General features: G+C 33.7%; 2 protein-coding genes across 2 annotated transcripts; both read left to right on the top strand.

Annotated features, from left to right (window-relative positions):
• Positions 1-2,694: 2,694 nt before the first annotated feature.
• On the top strand, positions 2,695-3,402 carry LOC114743309 (uncharacterized protein At1g76070-like). Its single transcript, XM_028931509.1, has one exon. It carries the CDS (start codon positions 2,719-2,721, stop codon positions 3,229-3,231), a length of 513 nt encoding a protein of 170 aa, XP_028787342.1. The 5' UTR covers positions 2,695-2,718; the 3' UTR covers positions 3,232-3,402.
• Positions 3,403-9,516: 6,114 nt separating this feature from the next.
• LOC114743310 (phospholipase D delta-like) lies at positions 9,517-10,316 on the top strand. Its single transcript, XM_028931510.1, has 2 exons — positions 9,517-9,629; positions 9,719-10,316. Exon 2 carries the CDS (start codon positions 9,732-9,734, stop codon positions 10,314-10,316), a length of 585 nt encoding a protein of 194 aa, XP_028787343.1. The 5' UTR covers positions 9,517-9,629; positions 9,719-9,731.
• Positions 10,317-10,460: the final 144 nt, after the last annotated feature.

Raw genomic sequence — 10,460 nt, 5'->3', positions numbered from 1 at the left:
AATTATGATATACTCCTCCGGTTCTTATTATAAGACCCAATTTGACTTTTTATTTGGTCCTAATTATAAGACCCAATCCATTTTGTCTCTTATATTTATGTATTTTTTTCCAAGATAATCCTTCTAATAATGATAGTTTTAGCCAATATACTTAATTAACAAGGATATTTTAGGAATGACAACACTTATTTATTATAAATAACCAACTTAACTTACTTCCTTAATCTCCTCAAATAAGTCAATTGGGTCTTATAATTAGGACCGGAGGAGTACTACTTTCAGTACTTAATATAAAAATTAGTTAATTAATTTGATAATAAGAGTTAGTTGACTAATAATGCATAATACTGTTTCCGATTTTTAATACTCCCTCCGTTCCTTTTTATAAGATACAATTAACTAAATCACATTATTCAAAAAATTAGTTAAAATTAGTTAGGTGCAATAAATATGTAAATGGTGTAACATTTTTGCCAACAATACCCTCATTTATGTGGAAAAAAAATAATGGGTGGGAGAGAGAATGAATGGGAATTAAATACAATTATATGAGTAATATGAGTAATTAAATATGGGTAAAATAGGAAATCAACACACAAAATTTGAGACAACCTATAAGTGTCTCTTATAATAAGGAACATGATATACTTTGCAATTGTCTCTTATAATAAGGAACAGAGAGAGTATAAGATTTAGTTGACTAATTTAAGTATATTAAGAAAGTTAGCTATTTGTAATAAATAGGTGTTGTTTTTTTCATAATACCCTTACTCATCATATGTATTAGCAAGAACTATTATTTAATAAAATATTTAACATGTGCAATTTATATAAGAATTATTTTGAAAAAAAATAGATAAACACAAAAAAACAAAATAAATTGAGATTTTATATTTAAAATCAAATTAAACGTCAAACTAATTATTATATTAAAGAATCAAAATAATATTAGTTAGAATTATTATTTGATATAATATTTAAAATGTATAACTGTCATGAGCATTACTTAAAAACCAATGAATAGATATGAAAGGATGATTGTGTGCATGCATGTCGGTGCTCTCTCGGTCTTGTTATCTCTCCGGTCCTTTGGCGTGGTTCTCTTTTCCCCTCCGCTAGCGGCTTCCGCCGCAAGTCGTCTTTGATTTTTTCCCCCCAAAAATCTCACGGGAATTTTTAAATTGAGGGCATGATGGTCTTTTAAATCTTAAAACTTTGTTTTTTTTTTTTTCCAAATAAAACTTTGACCTCGCTATTTGTCGAGATTTAATTGATTTATTTCAAGTATGTCAATTAAATATTAAAATGAAAATTATATATTTCCATTCTCTTGCCCGTTTTTATTCGCATTTTTCTCTTTCCCATCTCATCTTCATGGCAAGGAAGCTCGTAGTCACCCCTCTTTTTGGTTGCGTTAACACCACCAAGAAATTAGCAGCACAACCAGAAATTCAAACCATTAATTGGTCTTTTCTTAGATGCATTTACTCACAGCTGCGAATTTCATGGTTCCAGTCCACATTATTGCCGTGCTTAGCTTTTATATATCTAGATATTAATTTCATCAGCACGTCGCAGTGTCCGATCTACGGATCTAGTATCAGCGCACTCAAAGAGGGGCAGTCTAATCTTGCCACGTGCCCTCAAATTCATGAGATTTTAGACTTCGAATTTCAGACGGAACCAACGGATGGCAGGTCGTATTGTGCTCTTAATTAGAACGTACTCGTATATGAAGTAAATATTTGATCCCGACAAAATTAGAAAACACTTCCTTTATTCCATCCATAATATGAGAAATACAATCCTCTAGCAGGAAATTTTGTCCAAATTATAAAAAGTTGACAAAGTAATTAATAACAATGTTTTAATTTTATATTATGTTATAACTATGTGGGAGAGAGAGTTTTAAATATAGAAGAGAGAATATATAATTTTTTAATCACATTCTTTAATACTCTTCCACTCCTTAATATAAGATTTAATTTTTGAGTTGGTTTTTGTCTTAAATATAAGACTCATTTCTCATATTTATCAATTTTCTCTAAATTACCCCTGTGAATACTCCTTCAACCATAATCTAGTAGAAGAAGGAGAGGGGATATTAAGGAAGATGATTATAGTGTTTTAGGAAAAATGTGTCACTTTTCTTATAATTAACTAACTTACCTAACTTCTTTAAACTAATCAAATTAGTTAAATGGGTCTTATATTAAGAACCGGAAGAGCAAATTAAAGATAAAATAGGTAATTTTTTTCATTTAAAACATATTTAATAATTTGGCAAACTTTTTTTTAATCTGTAAAAAAAATTAATTAACATCTTATATTACTTCGATCCCAATTATAAGACTTTTTTTTTTACCAGCACGTAAGACCTTATTTATAATATTATAAATTAGAGTGAATATTTATAGGGACAAAAATGCCGTCACCTCAATAACCGCTGTAGTAGGTCCCATCCCCGTGGACATCCGAGCTCCAAATATTAATTTATTGTGCCGGCAAGGGGTGCGCACCACTCCCCACCCCATGATCAATGTCAACCATATTCTTGTTTAATCGCTCCCTATTCCTTTTCTTAAGATATTAATACGTAATTATCTTGGTACTTCTTGCTTCTCCAAAGTTAAAAGACTCCATGCATATTGTTTTGTAGGGTAGCGCGTGGACCATTAATTCCAACGCCAAACAAATCAATTAATTGCTTCCATTTCAATGGAAAAGCTTGCTGAGCTGAAGAGCAAGTTCTTGAAGTTTCTGCCACGACAACCAGTGGCTTCAATTCAGAAACCAAATCTGAGTCCCAGCCGGAGTGTCGCCGGAAACCGGAGCCCAAGCCGCAACGTCTCCATAGTTCCAAAAGAAGCTCGAAGAAAGCTCAGAAGCTCGAGCTTCAGTGCACGAGAGCCGTCATCGCCCAAGGTCTCGTGCATGGGTGAGGTTGAGCAGCTCGTGAAGAAGAAGAAGAAGAAGAGAAAGGCTCGAAAGCATCAGAGTACTGAAAAAGCTGTTAAGAAGGAGAAGACGTTGCTTTGGATTTTCAAGGGAAGTGGTGATCACCAGTGTGAGACCAGTGAAAGGAAAAGTGGGAAAGCTCTTGATTTGGAGTTGGCAGAGAAAGACAAGGCCCAGAACGTCCCTTCGCTGGGTACGATGAAGAAATTTGCGAGCGGTAGAGGAGCCTTATCTGATTTTGACATTAAACTTTCACAACTGTCAGCCGGGTGACTTTGATTTCTTCTTGCAGGCACATGTGTGTCCTGTAATTAACGTTCATGTTGAATCACTTTTGGATTCAATAACTCTTCGGATATTGTAGGATGCGTGGTTTAATTTTCTTCACAGAAATATGTACAGATTATGGATAAGAGTATATTATATCTTTAATATAAAAGTTAGTTAGATATTTAATTTGGTTTTAAATATAAAATTTTAATTTACCTTGTCTTCAATACTATTTATTTGTTTTGCCTTAAACTAATTTCTATGATGGTAGCACGTGTTATTGAGTTACTATTAAGGCACAATTCAAATTATACATAATTAATAAAGACATTTTAGGAAATACAATATTTGTTTATTATAAATAAATAATATAATTAATTTTCTTAATATTATAAATTAATTATTTAATTTTTACATTAAAAAGAAGAGCTTGTACAAATCCATCACATTAGCAGTCTTTTAGTCCTACTTGCATATGGTAGAGAAACTGTATATATATATATATATATATATATATATTCTTTTAGTTTTATTTATAAGTTACTTTCATGTGTTTTATATATATTAAGAAAAATTTTAAACTTCATTGACTTTTATTTAAAATTTAACTTTTGAACTTTATTTGTATTTAATATATATTATACCTCATAAAAAAAAGTCAACATAGTAATAATAAATGGTAAAATTATATACATTCATATGAAAAATTTCTCTCCGTCTTGTAAATAAAATCAAAAACTTTTTTGTCTCTCTGCCTAGTACCAGATGAGTGTGTGTGTGTATCATTTTCTCTTATTAATTTAATTTGTCTGAAAAGAGCATGTTATAACTTGATTAAAATGCAAGCTCTCTAGCTATCTGGCCAATAAGCCTCTACCCGCACGCGCACACAGCCGTGCGTTTGAATGCTTTCTATCGCGTTTAGTAATGTGGGAAAAAATGTACCTTTTCTAATACTTGTTACTTCTAATAAAAGTATTTTAATGGTAAAAAAAAGTAAAAGTATACTAAATTTGTTATCTAAACACAACATTAATTAATGACTCAAAAAGTTATAAATTCAAATGCCGCTATTAATGTAAAATTTTGTCAGTGTAATATGCTTTTGTAAGTGTTCTTTAAAGCTAGCACATGCTCTAATAGTGATGGGTTGGTGAAAGCTAACTCACCCAATTTTTGTTTTATTTAAAAAATGAACAAGAATATATACTAGTATGCGGATAGGCCTGTTTTGCACGCATTTCTCGCCTGAGCTATATATTATTTGCCCCAGCAATAATTGCCTGCGCTATATTATTAAAGAAAAATTAATTTCTATATTATTAAAGAAAAATTAATTTATAAATCCTTATAGTTGTATCAGGTTTTGAATAAGGTTTTTATAAGTTTTTTTTCTTTTTATACACTTGTTATTGTTTACCTAGTTTTAATGTCAATCCTTTTATTATAACGCTATTAATTTCTATGTGATGTGGATTTGACCATCTCCTCCTTCGCTTCTCTTCAGAGCCAGCACTTTCATCTCTCTCTCCACTGTTATCTTCCTTACCTTTTTTTTTTTTGTCTGCATAAGCTTTGCTCTATGTTTCAGATTTATCATTTCTTTCTCCAGCTATAAACAAACCCTCCTCCTTCTCCTCTATTCTTACTAAAAGACAGGCCTTTTTATTATGCAAAAAGCGAAAGCTGTCAAACATCAGGGGAAAAAAAGTGCCACCTGTCTTTGCGGATTACATATTTACATTCTTCAGCTCTCTCTCTCTCACTCTCATGGATGCACCCGTGAATAATGTCAAATCTGCGTTATGTTTGCAGTTTTGCTCTACTTGTTATGCAAAATCCGACTACAATGATGTGCCATATAAGGGATTACGACCTAGGTGTTCTTTTATAACATCTTCGATGACCAACAGACCCAAATTCAATTCAAGTGCCTGTATTGCAATTCATGGATAAAGTTTGTTGGTGGTCTTAGACTCTATGTTTTCAGGATAGTCAAAAACTAACTTTTTTCCTATTGCACTCTGCATTTCCCCAAAACGTCTTCTTCAAAACAAGTTTCTATGATTCAAGGCGCAATCGATTCTCTCAGCAAGAATGGAGGAGAAGGGGGAGGGTCTTTTTACAGCGGGAGAAGGAAATGATAGAGTGAAGCTTATGCAAAAAAAAAAAGAAAAAAAAAAGAAAAGAAAAGAACGATGATAGTGAGGGGAGAGAGAGATGGAAGTTATGACTCTGAAACTGAGCAGAGGACGGGAGAGAGAAGCGAGAGAAGAGATGGCAAAACCTACATCAACTAGAAATTGACAGCGTTATAATAGAAGGATTGACATTGAAATTAGGCAAATAATAAGGAGTACATAAAAGAAAAAAAAATTCCAAAGACCTAATTCAAAACCTGATAAATTATAAAGACTTACAAATTAATTTTTTTATTATTAATTTGCAAATCTTTCCAGGGATCTCAACTGGGTGGTTGTGAGCTGGCCGTAGAGGGGGGCGAGGCAAGCAAAATTTGGAAAATACATTGCTGGGTTTAAGTTGTGTTCAACAATGGAAGTATTTTTTCAAGTATTAATATTTTGTGATGTATTTGATATTCTCAAATATTTTTTTAGTACATCCAGTATTTTTTTAAATGCGTCTATCATTATAAAATATTTTTTTGTGTGTATCCAGAATCAAGACAAGAAAAATATTTCAGGGTGTTAATTACATCTAAAAAATATTTCATGATATTGAATACATCACAAAATATTTTAAAATATTAGATATAACAAAAAGATATTTTAAGATGATGAATGCATCTTAACTTTACATTCTTTCGCCCTTCCCGTATTTGGAGAATACGTTTCTTTGCCCCTACTTCTTGTAAGGGCCTGCAATACAACACTAAGGCTCAAATCATCACTCTTCAGTGAGAATTCGCAAAAAAATATCTGCAGATTATACAAGAAGAAATAATTACACAAAGCCTTTTATTTTTGAAATATTAATATTTTTATTATAAATTTATATGAAAAAAGGACAGTCCATGCGGGATGAAAGAACCTGACGTAATGGATATAGACAACTTAACCTTGGTTTTTTCCACTACATAGTATTATCTTTGTTTCTTAATATAAGACCTAATTAGTTTAATTTTAAAAAATTAAAAAATTATATTATATATTATATGATCTTTCTAAAATATTTATGTATATCATTAGATTATCTATCAATCTATAAGCTAAAAAAGTTAGTTTGAAGAAAAATAAATAATTATAATATTTTTAAAATAATTTATTTAACCTTTTTAATCTCCATAAATTAGACACATGAATCTTATATTAAGAATTGAATGCAGTAATAAAATTTTTGTATCAATAATAAGATTTACAGTACCGTTAAATAAATGACAAATATAATAAAATAAAAACATAAAGTTAAAAGGTGGATAAAATTCATGATAAAAACCTTACGGAGTCATCATTTATTATCATGGGCTGTGAGAGATTTAATATTTCGTAATTGAAATGAATAACTTATTGGTTCATGAAATAAAAGGCAAGAAAAATTATTCTTAACATCCCATCCTTACAAGAACTTAAACTTCCACGTCACCAGCAAAAAACAAAACATATATTAACCCTCATTTTTAATAGGAAAAAATCTTCGAAAAGAAATTTCAAAATTACTAAATTTTAAATCAGAATTGTTTTTTACATTTTTATAGATTTTTTACTACAATTTACTAACAAATAACAACACATTTTTTTAAAAAAATTCTGATTTAGAATTTAATAATTTTCAAGCTTACTTTGTAAGTTTTTTTTTTTATTAATATAAGATTTAACTTATAGTTTAATAAACTGGAAACTAAATCTTATATTAAGAGTTAAGGATAAGGGGTAGCATTTGAAACGTTGATTCTACCCAATTTGAAGCGGGTAAGAAACAGAGAAATCTACCTGTAATCAGAAGTATAAGAACCCATTTAGCAAAAAGATATATTTTGATGGGAGATGGGGGAAGGGAAGAGAAAATTTCTAGCCGCAGAAATGTAGGCAAAATAATGGAAGGCACAATAAGAATTAGAGAAAATAAAATTAAAGTTAAAAAAAAAAAATCAAGTATGAAATGCCAAGTCTACTATTATCTATTAACAAAGCATTCCTTCCGTCTTCTTCCTTATTCATCACCACCGCTCAACATTCAAGAGAAGCAGGGATAAGCTGCATTTATTAGTAAAATTCTCAGAAATAAAAAAATTCCAATATACGATTAGGGTAAAGAGGAAAATGAGAAAGAAATAGAGGGGAGAAATAGATCGCAGATGAGATGGATAGATAGATCAGATAAGAGAAGGGTAAGGGAGATGATCAGAGGAGTGAGGGTTGTTGGAGAGTGGGTGACAGGAGAATGACGCTCCAACCAGAGACGTGGGGCGAACAAGGAGGGTGAGAGTTCAGAGGAGATGGTGGACATTTTCGACTTTTGAGGCCTTTTTCCTTCCAACGCTGGAGCAACTTTTCCTTCGCGGTTAGTGGAGGGAGAGCGTCTTCCCTTGTACATGGGAAGCATGGTTCGACCTACCAGACATGCACACCGATAGAAAATATGCTACTCCTCTGGTCCTAAATGTAAGACCCTTATACACACTAGTATAAGAGTCTTACATTCAGAGTCGGAGGAGTATTTCAATTTCCACTTTCGAAGGCAGATTTTCTGGCTACCCCACGGGCCATGTAAGTTGTGCAGTACAGTCCCCGATGGGGAAAAGTTTTTCTTTGCCCACCTCTATAATCATCGAGGAGTGGTTAACATAGTACAGGAATAACAGTGGCTGGTCTCTGGGTTTGGGTGAGTTTGGTTGTGACCTCTCGTAAAGTTAATATACATTAACTTAACAAATAAAGAGATGAAAAAGTGAAGAATAACGAGTGAATGAGATAAATCATGAGAGTGTACGGTGACAATCTAATTAGGGAGAGAAACTGGAAATATGGATTGGCTTCACCTTTGCAATTATATATATATATATCACCGTTTTTGTTTTGTTTTGCTGGCTTCAGTATCTAAAAGGGAAAATCCTCAAAAAATGATGGTTGAATTTTAAAATTTCAAATCAGTATTGGTTACTATACTCATAAAAAAAAATAACTACATTCAAAAAGCAAATGACAATATATTTTTATAATAATTTATTATTTGGAATTTTGAAATTCAACAATCAATTTTTTGGGATTTTCCCTATCTAAAACTTAAAAAGAAGATAGTGTTTGGATGGAATCAAAATTATTATTTTAAAAATATTTTTACGACATACAAAATAAATATATAAAAGAGTTTGTCTTATTTTACAAAAAAAAATACTTCTAAAAAATATTTTGGATGTTTCTAAATACTCCCAAATGGAAAGCAAACCTCGTATAGTTGGCCCAGGGCGTGTGTCGGGGTATGGCGCGGAAAAAGAAAAACAAAGAAAAGAAACTGAGGTGGATTGGATACGATTCGGTAATATAGATGTGGGGAGCATAGGACGCGAACAAAATGGTTGGGATCGCTAGGAATCCCTTCCAACCTTCAACTCCCCCACACGTGTTTCCTTTTACTGTGGCCCTTCCACCCAATAAAGTTCATTTTCACATTTCGCCTGGCTCAGCCCTCAAAGGATCGCATATTCTCAGTTGCTCGCCGCTGCAAACTCCCACGGCAAATCAAGTCATTTATGCTGTTTTAAGAAATACGGTTAAGGTTAAATAATAATCAGAGGCGAGTGTTCAGTATAGATAGAGAAAAGCAATCAATGCAACTAATTTAGAAATCATTGAAAACTTTCGTTGTTTTAATTACACTTTTATTACTTCACACAGGGGCCCCATAATGCTTATGCTTACTAGCACTCAATGGGGGATACGATGAGAGCATATTTACTTCTTTTTTTTTTTGGGCCCGAGATGAGAGCATATTTACTTGGAATCTCTTCTAATTCGTCATTTCTGCTTTTGTTCTAATGTTTTTGCTCTCATGGGCAAAGCATCCCATCCAAAAACAGACAAAAAAAATTTGAAAACGGGTAGCTTCTCCTCTTCTTATCCATTTTCCCTTGCGGCTCCACGTCGCATCTGTCTGAATCTGTATCCGCTGGATATTTTTTGGGGTGAAACGTCTTTTCTCCCCCTTTTCTTCCAAGTTATTATTATGAGCAATTTATTAATCATTAATTCACGTACAAAGCCCCAAGCAACATTGCCAAAGTTCAATATAATTGAAAAATAACAAACAAATCCAGGGATCGCCTCTGTGGCGCCACTCACAGCCAGCGAGACAGAAGCTCAGTGCAACAAGGAAGCCTCTGGCCAACCCCACGACGGCGACGTCTTTTTCATCCTGACTTAGCTTCAAGCAAGCAACCTTTAGTCATATACTTTGCTTTCGCCTCTTTATTTCCCTTCTCCATTTTCATTACATTCTGAGTACTAAAGAATACTCTTGGCTCGGAATACAGTTCTTGGGACGCAATGGCTGACGACGTTTCCGGCGAGAGGATCTATCTTCACGGAGATTTGGACTTGGACATTATCGAGGCCCGAATGTTGCCCAATATGGACGCTGTGTCTGAGCACTTCCGCCGTTGCGTCACTGGATGCGATACTATCAAATTCCGTTCATCCGATCCCGCTGCTGCAGCGGGCGACCGAGGCCACCGCAAAACTCACCAACATAAAAAAATCATTACCAGCGACCCTTATGTCACGGTTACTGTCCCACAGGCCACTGTTGCCCGTACACGTGTCATAAAGAATTCCCAAAACCCTTGCTGGAACGAGCACTTCAACATCCCCCTGGCACACCCCGTCATAGATTTGGAATTCCGCGTGAAAGATGACGACATTTTTGGTGCGCAACTCGTGGGAACTGTTAAAATTCCGGCGCAGGGGATTGCCTCCGGTGAACGTATTACTGGGTGGTTTCCAATTCTTGGATCCTCCGGTAAGCCACCCAAAAGCGAAACTGCGCTTTATATTGAAATGAAGTTCACGCCAGTTGAGAAGAACCGCTGTATCTTCGCGGCATCGCGAACGATCCCGAGCACAAGGGTGTGAGACACGCGTATTTTCCGTTGCGGAAAGCTAGCTCCGTGAGACTGTACCAAGATGCCCATGTTCCTGAAGGGATGCTACCTAAGATTGAGCTAGAGGGAGGGAAGGTTTATAAGCATGAAAAATGTTGGGAAGATATTTGTTATG

This window comes from Neltuma alba, unplaced genomic scaffold (genome assembly GCF_004799145.2).
Source record: "Neltuma alba isolate B1F8T4 unplaced genomic scaffold, ASM479914v2 tig00003989_pilon, whole genome shotgun sequence".
Lineage (NCBI taxonomy): Eukaryota > Viridiplantae > Streptophyta > Magnoliopsida > Fabales > Fabaceae > Neltuma > Neltuma alba.
Note: the sequence above shows the minus strand (reverse complement) of the source record. Positions and strands in the feature narration are given on the sequence as shown.

Coding starts and splice junctions, on each gene's coding strand:
- LOC114743309 (XM_028931509.1), top strand. CDS start 2,719: ATGGAAAAGCTTGCTGAGCTGAAGAGCAAGTTCTTGAAGTTTCTGCCA.
- LOC114743310 (XM_028931510.1), top strand. CDS start 9,732: ATGGCTGACGACGTTTCCGGCGAGAGGATCTATCTTCACGGAGATTTG.